This window comes from Suncus etruscus, chromosome 16, assembly GCF_024139225.1.
Source record: "Suncus etruscus isolate mSunEtr1 chromosome 16, mSunEtr1.pri.cur, whole genome shotgun sequence".
NCBI classification, from domain to species: domain Eukaryota; kingdom Metazoa; phylum Chordata; class Mammalia; order Eulipotyphla; family Soricidae; genus Suncus; species Suncus etruscus.
The window spans coordinates 41,207,650-41,230,149 of record NC_064863.1 but is presented as its reverse complement, the minus strand read 5'-3'; the positions used below and the strand labels follow the sequence as shown (position 1 = coordinate 41,230,149).

The following is a 22,500-nucleotide window of genomic DNA, read 5'->3' as shown; positions in this document are numbered from 1 at the left end:
TAGCCCCTTATCTGAAGGGTGTTGGGTGAATAGTTTCTCCCACTCGGTGGATGACTCTTGTATCCTGGGCACTATTTCTTTTGAGGTGCAGAACTTCTCAGTTTAAAGTATTCCCATCTGTTGATCTCTGCTTCCACTAGTTTGGAAAGTGCAGTTTCCTCCTTGAAGATGCCTTTAGTCTCAATGTCATGGAGTGTTTTATTGACGTGTTATTCTATATACCTTATGGTATCCGGTCTGATATCAAGGTCTTTAATCCATTTGGATTTTACCTTCGTAAATGATGTTAACTGGGGGTCTATGTTCGCTTTTTTGCAAGTCGCTAACCAGTTCTGCCAGCACCACTTGTTGAAGAGATTTTCCCTGCTCCACTTAGGATTTCTTGCTCCTTTGTCAAAAATTAGGTAATTGTATGCCTGGGGAATGTTCTCTGAGAACTCAAGCCTATTCCACTGATCCGAGGGTCTGTCTTTATTCCATTTCCATGCTGTTTTGATAACTATTGCTTTGTAGTAGAGTTTAAAGTTGGGGAAAGTAATGCCTCCCATTTTCCATTTCCCTAAAAGTGCTTTAGCTGTTTGAGGGTGTTTATTGTTCCAGATGAACTTCATAAGTGTTTGATCCACTTCTTTGAAGAATGTCATGGGTATTTTTAAGGGGATCACATTAAGTCTGTATAATGTTTTGGGGAGTATTGCCATTTTAATGATGTTAATCCTGCCAATCGATGAGCAGGGTATGTGATTCCATTTCCATGTGTCCTCTCTTATTTCTTGGAGCAGGGCTTTATAATTTTCTTTGTATAGGTCCTTCACGTCTTTGGTCAAGTTGACTCCAAGATATTTGAGTTTGTGTGTGTGGCACTATTGTGAATGGGATTGCCTTCCTGACTTCCATCTCTTCCCTATCATTATTGGTGTATAAAAAGGCCATTGATTTTTGTAGGTTGATTTTGTAGCCTGCCACCTTGCTATATGAATCTATTGTTTCTAGAAGCTTTTTGGTAGAGTCTTTAGGGTTTTCTAAGTAGAGTATCATGTCGTCTGCAAAGAATGAGAGCTTGACTTCTTCTTTTCCTATCTGGATTCCCTTGATATCTTTTTCTTGCCTGATCACTATAGCAAGAACTTTCAGTACTATGTTGCAGAGGAGTGGTAAGAGTGGACAGCCTTGTCTTGTACCAGAATTTAGAGGGAAGGCTTTTAGTTTTTCTCCATTGAGGATAATATTTGCCATTGGCTTGTGGTAGATGGCTTCAACTAAATTGAGAAAGGTTCCTTCCATTCCTATCTTGCTGAGAGTTTTGATCAAGAATGGGTGTTGAACCTTATCAAATGCTTTTCTGCATCTATTGATATGATCATGTAATTTTTATTTGTCTTGTTGTTGATGTTTTGTATGATGTTGATAGATTTACAGATGTTAAACCATCCTTGCATTCCTGCGATGAAACCTACTTGATCGTAGTGTATAATCTTCTTGATGAGGCATTGGATCCTATTTGCCAGGATTTTGTTGAAGATCTTTGCATCAGCATTCGTCAGGGATATTGGTCTGTAATTTTCTTTTTTGGCAGCGTCTCTGTCTGGTTTTGGTATCAAGGTGATGTTGGCTTCATAAAAGCTCTTTGGGAGTGTTCCCGTTTTTTTAATTTCATGGAAGAACTTGGCTCGGATTGGTAGTAGCTCCTCTTGAAAGATTTTAAAAAATTCATTCGGAATACCATCTGGGCCTGGGCTTTTCTTTTTGGGCAGATGTTTGATTACAGTTTCAATTTCCTCAGTAGTGATGGGCATGTTTAGATATGCTACATCCTCCTTACTTAAATGTGGAAGGTTATAAGTGTCCAAGAATTTTTCCATTTCTTCTGAGTTCTCATGTTTTGTAGCATAAAGTTTCTCAAAGTAGTCTCTGATTACCCTTTGGATCTCTGCAATTTATGTCGTGATCTCCTCCTTTTCATTTCTAATACGGGTTATCAGATTTCTCTCTCTCTCTCTCTTTGTGAGTTTTGCCAATGGTCTATCAATCTTGTTTATTTTTCAAAGAACCAGCTTCTGCTTTCGTTGATCTTTCGAATTGCTTTTTGATTTTCCACTTCATTGAGTTTTGCTTTCAGCTTTGTTATTTCCTTCTGTATCCCTATTTTTGGTTCCTTTTGTTGGTCATTTTCTAATTTTTTGAGCTGCGTCATTAAGTTATTCAGGTATGCTCCTTCTTCCTTCCTGATTGTGCTTGTAGAGCTATAAATTTTCCTCTCAGAATCGCTTTTGCTGTGTCCCAGAGATTCTGGCAGTTTATGTCTTCATTATTATTTGTTTCCAGGAAAGTTTTGATTTCCTTTTTGATTTCATCTCGGACCCACTGGTTGTTCAGTAGCAGGGTGTTTAATTTCCAATTGTTAAAGTTTTTCTTCTGTGTGGCTTTGTAGTTCACATCAAATTTCAGAGCCTTGTGGTCAGCAAAGGTAGCCTGCAAGATTTCTATCCTCTTGATTTTATGTAGGTATATTTTATGTGTCAGCATGTAGTCTATTCTGGAGAATGACCCATGTACATTGGAAAAGAATGTGCATCCAGGTTTTTTGGGATGGAGTGTTCTGTATATATCTACTAGTCCTCTTTCTTCCATAACTCTTTTCAGGGCTAGTATGTTTTTGTTGGGTTTCAGTCTGGTTGACCTATCAAGTGTTGATAGGGCTGTGTTGAGGTCTCCCACAATGATTGTGTTATTATTGATTTCTTCTTTCAGATTTGTCAGTAATTGTATTAGATAATTTGCTGGTCTCTCATTGGGTGCATATATGTTTAAAAGTTTGATTTCTTACTGTTGCACATATCCCTTGATTAGTACATAGTGTCCATCTTTGTCCCTTATCACTTTTCTGAGTATAAAGTTGGTGTCATCGGATATTAATATGGCCACCCCAGCTTTTTTGAGAGTGTTGTTTTCTTGGATGATTTTCCTCCAGCCTTTGATTTTGAGTCTGTTTGTTCTGACTATTCAGATGTGTTTCTTGTAGGCAGCAGAAGGTTGGATTCATCTTTTTGACTCATTTTGCCACTCTGTGTCTTTTAATTGGTGAATTTAGTCCATTGACATTGAGGGAGATAATTGTCATAGGATTTAATTTCATCTTTGTAGATAAGTTTGCTGTGTTTGTTGGTCTCTCTTGTCTTAGAGTAGACCTGTCAGTTTTTTCTTTAAGGCTGGTTTATCATCTGTGAAGTTTCTGAGCTGTTGTTTATCCATGAAGCTGTGTATTCTTCCTTCAAACCTGAACGTGAATCGGGCTGGGTGCAGTATTCTTGGCGATGCATTCATTTCATTCAGTCTTGTCACAATATCCCACCACTGTCTTCTGGCCTTGATAGTTTCTTGTGACATGTCTGCTGTAAGTCTTAGGGATGCTCCTTTGAATGTAATTTCTCTTTTTGATCTTGCTACTTTCAGTATTCTATCTCTATGGGATTTGTCATTGTAATTGTTGAATTAATTAATTAACGATGGGGCTGAATGGCGATGGATGGAGGCCTTTGTGCTTAGGCCCCAGCCACGTGGCTTCATCCCCATTCAGCTGGCGGATTCCAGGCCCAGGTAATCGGCGTAATCAAGACTCACTCACAGGCAGCCTTCAGGAAGCATCATCTTTATTCATGCCCTGACCACCACATGTGTGTGGCCTATCTCATAACCTTTTAAGCACTAGTTATTCTTGGCCCTGCATCTAAACTCCTTTCAGCCATCTTCCCTTTGGGCTCCATGCTGGTCAAAGACCAGAACACAGAAACCCAGAAGCCAGAGCGCACAGCAGCGCACAGCAGCGCAGAAAGGGCAAAGAGCCAAAAAAGCGCCGAATCCCCTTGGTTCCGCCTTATCTAACATTTCCCAGACCCCTCCCAGGAATGGGAGGGGCTCGCAGGTAAAGTTACACCTATTATCCGGTTCCCAAGACCCCTCCCAGAAAAGGGTGGGTCTAGGGTCTTAAATAGGTACACCCACATTTCCTCCTTTTCTTTTTTCTTTTTTTTTTTTAATTTATTTAAACACCTTAATTACATACATGATTGTGTTTGGGTTTCAGTCATGTAAAGAACACCACCCATCACCAGTGCAACATTCCCATCACCAATGTCCCAAGTCTCCCTTCGCCCCACCCGACCCCGCCTGTACTCTAGACAGGCTCTCCATTTTCCTCATACATTCTCATTATTAGGACAGTTCAAAATGTAGTTATTTCCCTAACTAAACTCATCACTCTTTGTGGTGAGCTTCCTGAGGTGAGCTGGAACTTCCAGCTCTTTTCTCTTTTGTGTCTGAAAATTATTATTACAAGGGTGTCTTTCATTTTTCTTAAAACCCATAGATAAGTGAGACCATTCTGCGTTTTTCTCTCTCTCTCTGACTTATTTCACTCAGCATAATAGATTCCATGTACATCCATGTATAGGAAAATTTCATGACTTCATCTCTCCTGACAGCTGCATAATATTCCATTGTGTATATGTACCACAGTTTCTTTAGCCATTCGTCTGTTGAAGGGCATCTTGGTTGTTTCCAGAGTCTTGCTATGGTAAATAGAGCTGCAATGAAAATAGGTGTAAGGAAGGGGTTTTTGTATTGTATTTTTGTGTTCCTAGGGTATATTCCTAGGAGTGGTATAGCTGGATCGTATGGGAGCTCGATTTCCAGTTTTTGGAGGAATCTCCATATCGCTTTCCATAAAGTTTGAACTAGACAGCATTCCCACCAGCAGTGGATAAGAGTTCCTTTCTCTCCACATCCCCGCCAACACTGTTTATTCTCATCTTTGTGATGTGTGCCATTCTCTGGGGTGTGAGGTGGTATCTCATCGTTGTTTTGATTTGCATCTCCCTGATGATTAGTGATGTGGAACATTTTTTCATGTGTCTTTTGGCCATGTGTATTTCTTCTTTGTCAAAGTGTTTGTTCATTTCTTCTCCCCATTTTTTGATGGGGTTAGATGTTTTTTTCTTGTAAAGTTCTGTCAGTGCCTTGTATATTTTGGAGATTAGCCCCTTATCTGATGGGTATTGGGTGAATAGTTTCTCCCACTCAGTGGGTGGCTCTTGTATCCTGGGCACTATTTCCTTTGAGGTGCAGAAGCTTCTCAGCTTAATATATTCCCATCTGTTAATCTCTGCTTTCACTTTCTTGGAGAGTGCAGTTTCCTCCTTGAAGATGCCTGTAATGTCCTGGAGTGTTTTGCCTATGTGCTGTTCTATATATCTTATGGTTTTGGGGCTGATATCGAGGTCTTTAATCCATTTGGATTTTACCTTTGTACATGATGTTAGCTGGGGGTCTAAGTTTAATTTTTTGCAAGTGGCTATCCAATTGTGCCAACACCACTTGTTGAAGAGGCTTTCCCTGCTCCATTTAGGATTTCCTGCTCCTTTATCAAAAATTAGGTGGTTGTATCTCTGGGGAAAATTTTCTGAGTATTCAAGCCTATTCCACTGATTTGAGGACCTATCCTTATTCCAATACCATGCTGTTTTGATAACTGTTGCTTTGTAGTACAGTTTAAAGTTGGGGAAAGTAATTCCTCCCATATTCTTTTTCCCAATGATTGCTTTAGCTATGTACATTGGAGAAGAATGTGTATCCAGGTTTCTGGGGATGGAGAGTCCTATATATTTCCACTAGGCCTCTTTCTTTCATTTCTCTCCTCAGGTCTAGTATATTCTTGTTGGGTTTCAGTCTGGTTGACCTGTCCAGTGTTGACAAAGCCGTGTTAAGGTCCCCCACAATTATTGTGTTGTTGTTGATATTATTTTTCAGATTTGTCAACAGTTGTATTAAATATTTTGCTGGCCCCTCATTCGGTGCATATATGTTTAGGAGAGTGAATTCTTCCTGCTCTACGTACCCCTTGATTAATATAAAATGTCCGTCTTTGTCCCTTACAACCTTCCTGAGTATAAAGTTTGCATTATCTGATATTAGTATGGCCACTCCAGCTTTTTTATGGGTGTTGTTTGCTTGGATAACTTTTCTCCAGCCTTTTATTTTGAGTCTATGTTTGTTCTGACTATTCAGGTGCGTTTCTTGTAGGCAGCAGAAGGTTGGATTGAGTTTTTTGATCCATTTAGCCACTCTGTGTCTCTTAACTGGTGCATTTAGTCCATTGACGTTGAGAGAAAGAATTGTCCTGGGATTTAACGCCATCTTTATTTCAAAATTTGGTGTGTCTTTTGGGTAGTCTTGTCTTAGATTAGGTCTTTCAGTTTTTCTCTTAAGACTGGTTTTGTGTCTGTGAAGTTTCTGAGCTGTTTTTTGTCTGTGAAACCATGTATTCTTCCATCAAACCGGAAAGTGAGTTTTGCTGGGTATAGTATTCTGGGTGAAGCATTCATTTCATTCAGTCTTGTCACAATATCCCACCACTGCTTTCTGGCATTGAGTGTTTCTGGTGACAGGTCTGCTGTAAATCTCAGGGAAGCTTGCTTGAACGTGATTTCCCCTTTTGATCTTGCTGTTTTCAGAATTCTGTCTCTATCTGTGGGATTTGTCATTGTGACTAGGATGTGTCTTGGGGTGGTTTTTCTGGGGTCTCTTTTGGTTGGTACTCTTCGGACATGCAGGATTTGATCACATATATTCTTTAGCTCTGGAAGTTTCTCTTTAATGATGTTCTTGACCATTGATTCTTCCTGGAAATTTTCTTCCTGAGTCTCTGGGACTCCAATGATTCTTAAGTTGTTTCTGTTGATCTTATCATAGACTTCTATTTTCGTCTGTTCCCATTCTTTGACTAATTTTTCCATTGTCTGCTCATTTGCTTTAAGTTTTTTGTCCAATCTCTCCTGCTGTATGGAATTGTTATGTATCTCATCTTCCACAGCACCAAGTCTATTCTCAGCTTCTGATACCCTGTCCCAGAGCTTATCCATTTTGTCATTCACTTCGTTTACTGACTTTTTCAGTCCTGTTAGTTGACATGTTATTTCAGTTTGGAGTTTTGTCATTTCTGCCTTCATATTTTCTTGGTTCTTATTAGTGTTCTGTTCAACTCGATCCATGGTTTCTTGGAGTCTGTTGAGCATCTTCCATATTGCTAGTCTAAAGTCCTTATCTGAGAGGTTGATTAGTTGGTCAGTCATTATCTGGTCCTCAGAATTGTCATCTTCATTCTCTATGTCTGATGCTGGCTTGCGTTGTTTCCCCATTGTCACACTTGTATTGTGGGTTTTTCTACGTGTTGTGGTGGTATTCATTGTCTATATGATGTAGGCAGCACACTCCTCTGGCTCCTCCCTTTCTGGATGGGCTGACTTGCCTCTAAGGGAGGGGAGTCCTCCGTGGATGAAGCGTCACACTGGATCAAATCTTAGGCCCGAGCATGCAACAGAGAAGACAGTCCAGAGAGAAATGTTTGCTTCTGTGATATAGCGCCATTCTTAATGTGATTTTTCCTTCTTGTTGCAATGGAGTTCTTTCCTTAGAAAGAGTGCACGGCCGCGTAGCGAAGCGGAGCGGCCGTGCTCCTCTGGAGCCTCTTTTTGCCCCACTCGCAAGAGTTTCACGCAAGAGGACAGTAGACAGACATAGACAGGTCACACTCACAGTCTTTCACAGTTGAGCCCCACTGGGCTGGTGTACTTTCGCGGATTTTCCCCGCCTGGTGTCACACACAGGGATCCGGCTTTTGCAAAGCTTAGCCGGTTTTTATGCTCTGAAGTCCCTCCCTGAAAATGGTGTCTGGGCGAGCGAGGTTTCTGGAGCCTCTCCTTGCCCCACTCGCAAGAGTTTCACGCAAGAGGACAGTAGACAGACATAGACAGGTCACACTCACAGTCTTTCACAGTTGAACTCCACTGGGCCGGTGTACTTTTGCGGATTTTCCCCGCCTGGTGTCACACACAGGGAGCCGGCTTTTGCAAAGCTTAGCCGGTTTTTATGCTCTGAAGTCCCTCCCTGAAAATGGCGTCTGGGCGAGCGAGGTTTCTGGAGCCTCTCCTTGCCCCACTCGCAAGAGTTTCACGCAAGAGGACAGTAGACAGACATAGACAGGTCACACTCACAGTCTTTCACAGTTGAGCCCCACTGGGCCGGTGTACTTTCGCGGATTTTCCCCGCCTGGTGTCACACACAGGGAGCCGGCTTTTGCCTCCTCCTTTTCTTAATATTTTTATGCACCAACGTAATAGAGTGAAAATTAATATACCAGCCCTTTTCAAAAACATATCATTTGCAAAATATACTTTACACCTGTAACCTAAAATTCTATTAATGCTTTTTTACCAAGCACTATTTCGGAACTTTCATGTTCCTATACTTTTAAACTATATTGGGGGAACTTCATTGTTCCTATACCTTTCCTATACACAAGTACTTTAGCATACATGCATAACATACATTTTAAAAACAGGCTAAGTACATTAAAATACACAGTAAAACATTTTGCAGTTGAAAATATTAACTTTGAAAGACAACAAAACACATTTAAATCATAAAGAAAATGACTAAGTCAAAGATGCAGGTGGTTAGAAATTAGATGTTAAACTGTATTACCTCCCTTTTATTTTTATTTTTTAACCACTAACTAACTAAAAGTTATTCCATCACCAACTATGAGTAAACTATAAAATTACCTGCTAAGTTCCTACACCTAAAATCATAGTTTAAATGATTAATTTGTTTCACGCTGATCTCACCACGTTGATTTCACCATGTGGCTTTTGTAAATTTTTAGAGTTTAGATGCTGGTTTGTCCCACGCTGATGTCACCACGTGGCTTCTGTAAACTTTTAAAGTTCAGATGTTGGTTTGTTCCACGCTGATCTCACCACGTGGCTTCCTTTCATAGTTTCAGGCCCCGTAGAAGGTTCTGTAGACCATGAGGTTGCAGGTTTTCAGGCTTGCCACGGAGCAGAGCTGAGCTGAGGCGTTTTTGCTTCTGGGCTGATAACCTTTCGCCGCTTTTTCCCTTAGGGCAGCACTTAGCAAGCCAGTTTTTGGCCACAGCTTTTTTTGCAAAGGGCTTTTGGATGTTCAAAGTTCAAAGTTATTTAAACTTAAAGTTCAGTCCGAAATTTCCAAAGCCGAAATCCAAATTCAAGCTGAAGGTTGTTATCAGAAAATCAGTCCACTTTAAATACAGTCTTTTTTCTCCTCCGTTTCCAATTTAAGCTTTTAATTAGTTTTTTTACAGGCCGAGGTTATTGTTTCTTGTAACAAAGTTTCAGTTCTGGGCCTGGGCCTGGGCTGGAGGTGATGCAAGCTTCCACCTCTCTTGTTTTATTTGCCCTTCTTTTCCTAGAAGGGGTTACGGCCATATTTGAACATTGTTGCACGTGGCCCAGGGTTTTGGGCTCAGTGCACCCGAAAAGAGCCAAAATGAAACTGAAAAGCAGAAATATTACCATGATCGCTGTTTTCTTGGGTTCAGGATTCAGGTTAAAGTTCGGAGAGCCAGATGTAGCATGAAATAAATAACGACGGGGCTGGATGGCGATGGATGGAGGCCTTTGTGCTTAGGCCCCAGCCACGTGGCTTCATCCCCATTCAGCTGGCGGATTCCAGGCCCAGGTAATCGGCGTAATCAAGACTCACTCACAGGCAGGCTTCAGGAAGCATCATCTTTATTCATGCCCTGACCACCACATGTGTGTGGCCTATCTCATAACCTTTTAAGCACTAGTTATTCTTGGCCCTGCATCTAAACTCCTTTCAGCCATCTTTCCTTTGGGCTCCATGCTGGTCAAAGACCAGAACCCAGAAACCCAGAAGCCAGAGCGCACAGCAGCGCAGAAAGGGCAAAGAGCCAAAAAAGCGCCGAATCCCCTTGGTTCCGCCTTATCTAACATTTCCCAGACCCCTCCCAGGAATGGGAGGGGCTCGCAGGTAAAGTTACACCTATTATCCGGTTCCCATGACCCCTCCCAGAAAAGGGTGGGTCTAGGGTCTTAAATAGGTACACCCACAGTAACGAGGATATGTCTTGGGGTGTTTTAATTGGGTCTCTTTTAGCTGGTACTCTTCGGGCATGCAGGATTTGATTGCATGTAGTCTTTAACTCTGGGAGTATCTCTTTGATGATGTCTTTGACTGTTGAATGTTCCTGGAGATCTCCTTCCTGGGTTTCTGGGACTCCAATGATTCTTATATTGTTTCTGTTGAGTTTATCAAAGACTTATATTTTCATCTGTTCGTATGCCTTGAGTACTTTTTACATTGCCTGTTCATTTGCCTTAAGGTTCTTTTCCAATTTCTTCTGTTGTGTTGAGTTTTTCTGCATCACATCTTCCAGTACTCTGATTCTCTCCTCAGCTGCTGATACCCTTGTTGGTGAGGCTATCCATTGAGGTTTTCAGTTGAGCAACCATGTTTTTCAGATCTGTTATTTCAGTTTGAAGTTTTCTGATTTCTGTCTTTGTGTTCTCTTCAGATCTATCTATGCTTTTTTTGAGTTCTACAAACATCTTCCATATTGCTATTTTAAGTTTCTTATCCAAGACGTTAATCAGGTGGTTGGAATTTATTAGGTCATCTGAGCTTTCCTCTTCATTCTCTGTGGATGGTGTTTGCCTGCGAGGTTTCCCCATTGTCACGCTTGTAGTGTGGTTTTTCCTGCGTGTTGTGGTGGGGTTCATTGGTTAGAAAGAGTGTGCGGCTGCAGCTCTTCTGCTTCCTCTAGTTGACAGTCCTCAGAGTGAACAAAGGCACAGCAGATTGGAGCCCCCACAGGCCAGAAACCTCAGCTTATTAGACAGCGACCCCCGCAGCCAGAATGTACTTACTCCGTAGCTTCAAAATGCAGTTTTTGGGGGGTGCACTCCCTAGGCCTCTGAGGAAATCTTCAGGGATTCAGAAGCACAGGCAGACAGGCGTAGAACCACCATCTTCTTAATAAAAGTAATAAATTTTCCTGTAAACCAGAGATACAGAAAAAAAGATAGATACCTAAAATGCTAATATTTTGATTTATATAAATCAACTAAGAAAATTCATGGAATTAAAAAGTAAGAAAAAGCTTTGGATAGTCATAGTGCAGAAAAAAGCCAATTATTAAAGGAAAGGAAATAAGAGAAATAAAAGGTACTGGGCACAATTGAAATGCAAATGTAGGAAAAATTAGAAATTCTTGTATAGTGACATGTGTTTAAGAACAGAATCATGGTGTGTGTGTATGTGTGTGTATGTGTGTGAGAGAGAAATAAAGAGAAAGAAAGATAGATAGATAGATAGATAGATAGATAAAGAGAGAGAGAGAGAAAGAGAGAGAGAGAGAACATGAGAATGAACACTAATTGAGGTACTTGTCCTGGTTAGATCCTTGGCACCACACTAACTCCCAAGCACTGCCAGGAATAAGCACTGAACACAGTGTTGGGAATAAGTAAGTTTGGATTAAAATGAAGATGGAAGCTGACTCCAGTTTGATCTTCAGCAACATGCATGATCCCTTAAACACTGACAGGGATTATTCCTTAACATGGAGTCAGGAGTAGGCTCTGATCCCATCAAAATGTGGCCAAAAAATTTCCCATTTCTGCACAAAATCACACAAAAAATAGTATATAAGTTGTATATATAATATATTATATAATAGTATATAAGTTACTATATAACTTATATAAGTTGTATTTTATTTTATATTTTTATTAATTTTATTACATGCATTATTCTTTGTAACTAGTCTTCTGAAACATCTTATGTTTAGCTAAAGTCATGTATGCTATTGTTTGTCCCATAATACTTAAAACCAATTTCCTCTGTTGAATTTTGGATGATGGCTATCTTTTCCAAATTATAAATTTGGCAGAGATGCAGATCAGTGTCCTTAGATCTGTGCTCACAAGTCACTATTTTCACTACTTCTTTGAGTAAATTTCGAGAAATGCTAGTATTAAAAATATGCATAATTAAAATAGGTTGGATGCATTTGTGTTACCCACCCATAATTCAAAGCAGTAACTGCCAATTAATATACCTATCTTGTAGCTATAAGCATATTTTCCATATATTTTTATCATCACTGGGATACTATCTCTTTGTGAATATGAGTTTCTTGTTTAATTTTATTTATATGTATGTATAAACCAAGACTCATGCAATTTCAGTACATGCTTGTACATCTATAGTATTCTGTAGCATGTGTTCTATCTGTGGCATATTACAGAAAATGAGTTTGTGTAGCAAATTATGTTGGACCTGTTTTTAACACTATTACTTTGGCTTCCCAGGTGCCTGTGTGAACATCACCCACAGCCAGTGTCAGATGTTGCCTTACCACACCACACTCACACCTCATTTCTTAATTGTCAAAAGCATGGAAATGGACAAGTTCCTCAAGTTCTTCATGTACCTTCATCGCCTCGGTTGCTATCAACATATCCTGCTTTTTGGCTGTAGCCTTGCCTTCCCTGAGTGCATCGGTGATGGTGATGACAGGTATGTGGGAGCCCAAATCATTCAGTGATAAGTGTCAGTTGTAGCAGAGGAGCAAAATCTTAACAAGCTACCACTTTTCATTTTTTGATGTTGACGGAGAAGAAGGTATAGCGAGTTGTCATTCTCTTAAGTTGGATATAACTTGGAAACCTACAGAAAGTTTTATTTTAGGGAAGAATTTATTCTATATTTTTCAATTGATGCTCTCAGCTAAGATATTCAGTAGCCGTTTCAGTGAGGGTCTGACACAAGACACACAGCACACTCAGATTGGATGCTTGTAAAGGGTCATTGAAGATTATTTATGGAGGTGTGGGCAGAGAAACAAAAAAACTGTTAAGTGATGAGGGCACTGGGGTCTCATAATAGGACATGAGATTCTATCACCTATGATATAAGGGAAGTAAAGGCGCCAGCCACTGATAGACCGTCAGTGTCCCAGAGAGAGAAGAAATAAATACTTGCCCTCACATGATCTTCTCTCACTAACTGAGCTCATTCACAACCAGTCTTTGGACCATAATTTACAACTGTAATCGCAAGGGGCAAGATTGAAAAATCTCTTTCTAATTGCCTTCACTTCAAAAGCCACAAGCCTCATCTAAAATAATCACACACAGTGAGATGTTAGATGATAGATACAACCAATATTGTTGTCAGTACAGTGTGAGCAGAGTAAAGTGTAGATGCAGAGACAAGTGGATAGTGTCCAGCATAACATCAAATGAGATTAGAAATAGTTATTTTGTGAGGCAAAGGATAACATGAGAATGAGTGAATTGTATGGGTGTCTTGTATGTGTATTTTGGGGGCTGTGATATAATTGACACATAATCATTTCAGGTGTACCACAAAATAACTTGGTATTTGTATAAATTCCAAAAGCTCAACACAACACTTCCATCATTATATAGTTACACCTATCATTATATAGTTACAGTGCTTTCTTCTTGTGATAAGAACTTCTAAGATCTACTCTCTTTGGAACTTTGAAATACTTTATGAGGATGTGTATTACATCCTAAATACCTACTTTGTAAATAGAACTTTCATAACTATAAATTTGTACATTTTAACTACCTGAACCTTATTGAAAATATATAATTTCATCGCATCATTACACTAAAATAATATTTTAATGAGTCAATAAAAATATGGAATACTAAAATGCAAAGCATTTAAAATTTTAAAAAGTTTTCCAAAGTGGGCTGGAGAGATAAGTCCATGGATGGGAATGCATTCTGTGCATGCAGGAGGCCAAGTTTGATTCTGGCAACACGAAGTCCTCCAACCATTGCTGGGACTGACCCCTCAATTCCCCAGGTAGGAGTAACCGCAAAGTATCACTGAGTGTAGAAATAAAAATGAATTTTTTCAAATCTGTGTTCAGGGGCTGGAGAGAGAGCACAGCGGTGTTTGCCTTGTAAGCAGCAGACCCAGGACCTAAGGTGGTTGGTTCGAATCCCGGCATCGCATATGGTCCCGTGAGCCATCCAGGAGCTATTTCTGAGCAGATAGCCAGGAGTAAGCCTTGAGCACCGCCAGGTGTGGCCCAAAAACCAACCAACCAAACAAACAAACAAAAAACCCACCAAAAACCAAAAACCAAAAAACAAATCTGTGTTCAATTCAAAATTATATATAATATCAATTGTTCTCTCTTGAATTCAAATGTGACAAAGTTTTCAGAGAAGTAATGTTATAATGAATTTTCTTTTCAATTGCAAATCAATTGTTTTAAACTAATTTAATTAATGTGTGACGTATGTTTGAATAGAGTAAAGTCATTTATTATTTTAACAGGAAAACCTTGCATTGCCATAGAATAAAAAGTAGATAGACGAGATCCAATAGATTCTAAATTGCAGAAATACAAATTACTAGCAAGCAACATTTCACCACAAAGAATCATTTGCAGATGGTACTTTTTTGGTAAGAATAGAGGAACCATTAGGTCTTTTTCATGAATTAAACTGTGGGATGGCAGTAAAGAGACCTTTTAAGTTCCTAGGAGGATGGTAGTAGAACAGGGTAGTTATGTAAGCTTACTAAAACTGTCATAACAAATTATTCCAAGCTGGTTGGTCTGAACAACAGAAATTTACTCTCACAATTCTGAAAGTTAAGAAGTTCAAACTCTGGCAGAACCATGCACTCTTTGGGACTTGAGAGTGAGTTGTGGGTAGGAAGAATTCCTTCCTTTTACAGCTTGAGGTGATTTCAACCGACTTGCTGTTGTATCTCTTTAGTCTCTGCCTCCATCTCTTCTCTTAATCTTCTCTGTCTATATTCTTTTCTCTGTCTATTCAGAGAGCCCTTGTCATTGATGTTTAGGACTCATTCTGCTTACCCAAGATGATTTTACAATTTCAAGATCTTCAACTTATCTTTATTTGTAAAGACTACCCTCCCCCCAAATAAGTTCATATTCAGAGGCTTTAAGATATCTGTGAAGACTTTATTTTTTTTTCACATCCACAGGTTTCCAAAGTTGTACATAAATTTTAGGAGGACATCACTTAACACACAGCAGTGTCTTGGAGACACAGTCTCAGTTGTCACATCTGTAAAATGGGCAACCATTAGTTGTCTACTTTCAAAATTCAAATGAGGATTAGATGATAGAGACGATGGTAGAATAGTATATAGATTCAATGAAACTAGTTAGAATACCCTGAGGCTGCTGGAACTGGATTGTATTTACATTTTTTCTTAATTCCTAAAAATTCACTTGCATCTCTACTTTAATTCATACTTTAATTCATGTGTGTGCATAAAGAAGGCAATGAAAGAAAATGCATTCAACTTTTAGTTAACCATTCTTCTGAAAATAATTCAGTCTCTACTCTGCATTAAATAAATTGCAAAAGTCTAGTAAAACTGTTCTCATTTTAGAGTACTTTTAGGTAAATGTTTTCTTTTCCTTGATTTAGTTCTATCTTTTAAGTGTCTCCTGACACTTATAATTCCTATAGTTGAAGAGATATTGCACCCACATACTTTTGATGTATAATTCTAATTATCTAATAAAAGTTTTTCATTTTCAGTTCTAGTAGATAATAATTCATAGCCTGTTTTCAGGTAATCATTGGGGCCTTCACCAATATTTTATTACTATATTACTATATTTACTTTTAAATTTTACTTCAGATTAGTGTTTCCAATGTTGGCACCTATTTTGTGCTTGGGAACTAAAACTTGAATAAGCAAAAAACAGTTTGGAAGGGTAAAACTAATAGTGTAAAAAACTAAAATCAATAATATATTTCTTGTATTTTACTGTTTGCATATGACATTATATTACTTACATATACTCAAGTATAAACTGACTCAAGTATAAATCGACCCCCCTAATTTTACCCTAAAAATTGGGAAAACTTAGTGACTCGAGTATAAGCCAAGGTGGAAAATGCAGCAGCCACTGGTAAATTTCAAAAAATAAAAATATATGAGGCCAGAGCAGTGGCACAAACGGTAAGGCGTTTGGCTTGCCCTTGCTAGCCTAGGACGAACCACAGTTCGATCCCCCAGTGTCCCATATGGTTCCCCAGGCCAGGAGCGATTACAGAGCACATAGCCAGGAGTTACCCCTGAGAGTCAACAGGTGTGGCCCAAAAACCAAAAATAAATAAATAAATTAATTAATTAAAAATATATACCCAAAACAATTACAATAATTGAGGAATCCGTAGGTTAAATGCTTTTCAATATTCGTTGCTAAAGAAAAACTGTAAATTAGCAACAATAACTTTAAAAAATTTAAATAAAGTGCAGAAAACTAGCTTAACAGGTAATCAAGCTAAAGCACAAAGGTTAAAATCCTTCAAAACTGGATTCCTCCTTCTCCGCATCTGTATGTCCAAACAGAGCTTGAGCTGTATCTAATGTGAAGGTATCAGCATAGACATTGTCGTCATCACTGAGTTCGTAGATTTCATCATCACTGCTGTCGGTCTCATACAAAGTGCAGAATATTGTGGGTTAAATAGTTCAGTGGCATCCAGTTCAGCTGTAACTTCTTCAGTTCAGCTGCAACTTGTGGACTGAATTGAAGCACCAACCCTCCAGCAGACAGCAGAGCACACCAAATCAAATACCTATATGACCCGAGTATAAGCCAAGTTTGGGGTTTTTGGCACAAAGTTTGTGCCCCCAAAAACTTGGCTTATACTCCAGTATATACGTACTTTTCTATATTATTTAAATTATTAAAAACTATTTATAGTTTATTCTAGAGAAAGGAACTAGTAAGATGTGAATGATTTATATTTAAATTATATAACCTGACTCATTTAAATTATTGGATATTTACAAACTATACGTTGTAATAATCTAATATTTTCTGCTTTAGACTAGGATTTGCTTTTGATTATATTCTGTACATAGGCTATAGTTGAATAAAATTTATATGGGATTAATGAAATGCATCTTAAGTATGGAGATGTAGTGAAAAATCATTTGAGTAACCCTAAGATATATGGGTTAGAAAGATTAGCTTTAAAATATCAGCAAGTAGTAGAGACATATTCACAACTCCTGAACCAAGAAAATAACATTTTTTACATGATTTTTACATTACAAGTTACAATTAGAGTCTCTATATTTGAAAGGGCACATATATTGCACACGTGCTTTTGATGTATAATAATCACCTTCTCCACTTTGTTTAAATAATAGGTCTATCACCTTAAGAGCTGATAAGGTGTTAATTTGTTCTAGAAGATCAGGTCTTCATTTTGCTTTTAAAACACATCCATAAAACGTAATGATCTTGTCTCATCCAGTACAGTGTAGGGGGATTGCTGTGCTTAAGAAACCAGCCTATACATGAAGAATTTGATCTTTGCTCTGTATATTTTCCTCTGGAGTATTGATTTGCTGCTAGGTTCCTCAGTAGAAAATCTTAGCATCTGTGGACTTAAAATAAAAATTCTTTATCTAGGGACTGGATTACGGTAGATAAGTCTTGGTTCGATCCCTGGCATCCCATATTGTGGCCTAGTCTGCCAGCGGTGAATTCCTGAGCACGGAGCTGGAGTAACCCCTTAGTATTGCGCAAAATCTTTCTTTGAAGAAATTCTTTTTCATTTTTTTGTTTGAAATTACTTTATTTAAAAATTCTGGTTTCCATTGTTGTTCATAATAGTTGTATTTTTTAACCCATGCTTAAAAAGTCGTTCATGATTAAGTTTCAGTCATATAGTGTACAACATTCTTCATCAGTGCACATTCCTGTCACCAGTGTCTTAGCTTTCCTCCAGTCCTCCCCTGCTTGCCTCTGAGGCAAACATTATTTCTCTCTCTCTCTCTCTCTCTCTCTCTCTCTCTCTCTCTCTCTCTCTCTCTCTCTCTCTCTCTCTCTCTCTCTCTCTCTCTCTCTCCTCTCTCAGAACCAATGGAAATAAAATTAAAAATATTTTTCCTAGCAATGACTAGAAAGTAAAGATTATTATCTCAAAAATTATATATATAAATTATATTTAAAAAAGTTATTGGCAGTTTTCTGTTGTATACTAAGTTCCTGAATGATCATGGTAAAGATCATGATGAGTTTCTTAAATAAACATCTTCACTAGCATTATACTTAACCCCCAAATAAGTATGTACATTGAGCAATTTCAACTCATAACTGCAGAGAAAGTGCTTACAAGTCTGGGACCCGATAAACCCTTTCTCTAATGCAAACCCTGTCAATTGACAGTTGTAAGACGGTGGGCTCCTTAGTTATCCTGGCTGAAATTCATTTTTCTCAACTCTTTAGTGAGATTGATAATAATAATTTCAAAGTATTTGTTTGGGTGAAATAGATAATTATATAAAATGCTATTACATATTCTAGGCTGTTTATCACAGAATAAGTTCACTGTAAGTAGGAAATACTATTCTCGATAAACTATTTACTGCAGCATAAACTTCTTCACCTCTTCAAAGATTCACATTTTGAATTTTTTTATCCTACCTACCCTGTAATCCATCTACATGCCAAACTGATCTTTAAAAATACAAATTAGATGATGCCTTTTCTTTTATCTCTGCCTTCCATTAAGACTTAAATTAAATTACAAGCTAACCTCCTTGCCATAACTTTTGAAGACTTCCTTGTTCCTATAATGTCATCAACATTACCTTTGCCTTGATTACTTTATTTCTCAAAGATGTCAACCACTTTTCAACACATGCTATTACCTTATCCTGGATAAATCACTTTTTCCACACTAAGTCTCCTCTTAAAAGACATCTTCACAGACTACTTCACAGGGAAACCTCATTTTTTAAAATATAATTTATATATATAATTTTTTTTTGGTTTTTGGGCCACACCTAGTGATGCTCAGGGATTACTCCTGGCTATGTGCTTAAAAATCGCTCCTGGCTTGGGGGATCATATGGGACACTTGGGGATCAAACTGAGGTTCATCCTAGGCTAGCACGGGCAAGGTAGATGCCTGACCCCTTGTACCACCGCACTGGCCCCTTATATATAATTTTTCATATAATTTTGTAATATTTCTCCTGGCTTATTTTATTGCAACCCTTTGGCTTATTTGTTTATTGTTTGGCTACCTTATAAGCTCTATAATGACATAACTTGCTGACTTTGCACCATTGTGTGTATACTATATATATTATTATGTATACAAGAGACCAATGCATAATAGGTTCTAAGTGAGTATTTGTTGGAATGACTGAGTAAATGGCCCTTAAGTAGTGTTAAATATGTTGACAAGTGAATATTTAAATATGTTGACAGGCAAATATTTAAATTTGTTGACTAGATTTGCTTAGTATAATTAATAGGCTCTGGAAACTCATGCAAAATTAAGTGTGTATTAATTAAACTAATGCATATGAAATAAATTATACTTTGGGGGGTTAGTTATGGGCTTCATAAACTACGGCATCTAATACCAAGTCTTGCAACATGAAAGGCACCTGTTATTTCACATGAGTCATATCTCTTGGCCTTACAGGAATCAGTTTTAAAATGAATTAGATAATATATTGAGGAGTTATTTTGCTTTATTCTGACATTCTGAATGACATCAGTTGGCAGAAAAAACATATAATATAAATTAAATTAATTTTTCCCACTGTAGTAAAAAATCTGAACCAAATAGGTGAGAAAAATTATAGATTGTTGTCAAGGTAGCCTGGTGACCTCATGTTTTTTTTTTTTAATACATCAGTATTTTTTAAAAATACATCATATACATCAGTTAAAAAGAACTTTTATGTCAACTACTTTTGGAAAATTTTAAAATAGTGTTTATATATAAAGTATAAAAATATCACCAAAACATTGGTAAGATGTCTAAAGAACGAAGATCTGGATAATTAGTTGGAATTTGTTCATGCTTATTTTCATGTTCATGAAAAATGATTGAGGTATTTCAAGCATCCAAGCCTCAATATTCATTAAGATTTTAGCTATGTCATGAATGAGAGAGCACACTTTTACTGTGTGCTTCCACAGGGCATAATGGCACCAATACTCAAAGTGACAAAGAGGTCAATTTGAACTTAACTAAGTTTGAACTTTATGTAAGGACCTTATGAATTATAAAATTGTGTTTATATATATATATGGAATTACCACAGGAAATGGTTAATTTGCTTTTACTGGAGTTACTTAAACTCACTGATGAGAACTTACTAATGTCACAAAGGCAAGGATCCAGAATCTCATTACAAATTAGTTTTCCATTGGTTTAATGGGCAGATCTAGTTATAGTAGTCCATGGCATTGATTAAAGGCATCCTAAATATGAAAAAAGATGAAGAAAATTAAATTTTCCATGAATTTTCTCAGGACTCTTTTATGTTTACTTTGGGAACAATAATGAGAGGATCCAGTTAGGGGTTCTGAGGGTGTTGACACCAAATGGAACATATCCAGTAACAACAGATGGTCACCCTAACTGCCTTCAGCAAGGTTATGCTGAATTAGTAGCAGGCTTTTGCATTGCCAAGTGCCATTTTGTACATGAGAATCTTGCCACCCAATGCCCTCTTGCTCTACATTGCAACTCTCAGTTTCTCTTCTAAATGTCTTTTACAAAATACAAAAATACTGAGTGTTTCAACATGGGGAGGTGCTGCATTATCAGGTTGGAACACCTGTGCATCTTTTTTCTTTTTTCTTTTTTTTTGTTTTTTTTTTTTGTTTGTTTGTTTGTTTTGGGTGACACCCGGCAGCGCTCAGGGGTTCCTCGTGGCTCTATGCTCAGGAATTGCTCTTGGCAGGCTCGGGGGACCATATGGGATGCCAGGATTTGAACCACCAACTTTCTGCATGCAAGACAACACCTTACCTCCATGCTATCTCTCTGGTCCCCTACGCCTGTGTATCTTGTGTGGCTTGGCATACTAGCTCAGTTAAACAAACAGTTCATGGTAGAAACTAGAAGTCTGACTCCAGATGTTCAAATCCTCTGCAACACTACAACATCATCCTGCTTCTCACACTTAATTCTGCGAATTTTCATTCTCAAATTTTGATAACCAGGACAGGAACTCTGCTCTATTGTTATCTTCCATTAGCTTTATGCTCATTGTTGGGGACTTTTGCTTTAGCTAAGATTCTGGTAGGTAAATAAAAGTGCTATTTATACTTTTTGTATTTGAATCAGGAGAGAATACTATTGTTTAAAGAAATGAGTTGTGTAAATTTTTATTTTTGGAAGGCACAAGTTATTTTTTTCAAGTACTAAGACTTCATTTTTGAAGAACAGATTTCAAAAAACAGACTAGGAAAATATGTTGCAAGATTTTAATTCTCTTTATAAAGTGACAATGAAGTTTCTTGTTATTTCAAATATTTACATAACAAGATTTTTATTGTTCCATCATATTACTAATGAGGGCCATATGATTGAACTGACCTTTAGGAAAACAATCAAGATGGATAAAAAGTTGTTACGGAAATAATTTGCATTTGTTGTTTTTTATTTTATTGAGGTAAAGTTTACATGCTATTAGGGTCATTACTCCACACGTATTTATTATTATTTAACTAGTTAATAATTACTAATTATTCCTTGGGGCTGAAGAAATAGCACAGCGGTAGGGAGTTTGCCTTGCAAGCAGCCTATCTAGGATGGATGGTGGTTCAAATCCCGTCCCATATGGCCCCCTGTGCCTGCCTGGAGCTATTTCTGAGCATAGAGCCAGGAGTAATCCCTGAGCATTGTCAGGTGTGACCCAAAAAACAAGACAAAATAATTATTTATTATTTCAAAGTTGTAATTTCTCCTCCACCATCATATTTATACTCACAATTTCATTACTAATCATCATTATTTTACCCATTACTTTTTGAGTTGAATTTTAGTGAACATTCCAGAAAAAGTGTAACAAATTTGTTTGTAATGTAATTTTAATAGACTTCCTATATTAATCAATACTATTTTCTTAGGGTTCTCAAGGAACGCTCAGGGAGTCTGAGGGCTACTCTGGACAACACTGTCAATAAGGCTGGATGATTCAATGTTTGGCCTTGGTGTGATGCTGCTTGGGCCAAGTGGTGCTGGAAATCATTCAGAGGTATTCAGGTGCCTCCAAAGATACCATTGTCAATATTTGTGAGGTTATATAATCCCAGATATCAAATTTATAATTTGATAATTGCAAGGTATAAGCTTTAGCTCTTGATTCATCCTTGCAGTCCCTGCAGTATGTGCTTATAAGACATAAGACTTTATATATTTAAAAAATAATTTATTTACTAAAGCCAGCTTAAACTTACTTTGTTTTTTCTTCTAAATGGAAAATAATCATATATGACTATTACATGTAACTAAAGATTTTATTCTATTTTCCAAGAACTCTATATTGTGCATTTGGAAATATCAATAAAACATTTGGAAAACATTACAGAAATAAAATGTTTTCGTAATTGTAATTTAAAAATTATATATGTCAGAATTCAAAGAAAAAACATAGGCTGTATGGTTAAAACCAATTAAATTTTTTAAATTTTGTTTATTTAAAGAAAATGCATAGTTGACATAAGTTGGTCATAATATATTTGTTCCAGATAAGTGAAAGCAAAGTTATTGAAAAAAAAGGGGGAAAAATCAA

General features: G+C 37.6%; 1 protein-coding gene across 1 annotated transcript in view; it reads left to right on the top strand.

Moving 5' to 3' along the window:
- The first annotated feature begins 11,381 nt into the window (after positions 1-11,381).
- The window catches only part of CORIN (corin, serine peptidase), a 149,579-nt gene continuing 138,460 nt past the window's right edge, over positions 11,382-22,500 (top strand). The window contains exons 1-2 of the mRNA XM_049789828.1: positions 11,382-11,466; positions 12,213-12,420. Coding sequence (XP_049645785.1) covers positions 11,382-11,466; positions 12,213-12,420 — 293 coding nt within the window. The remainder of the gene's footprint in view (positions 11,467-12,212; positions 12,421-22,500) is intronic.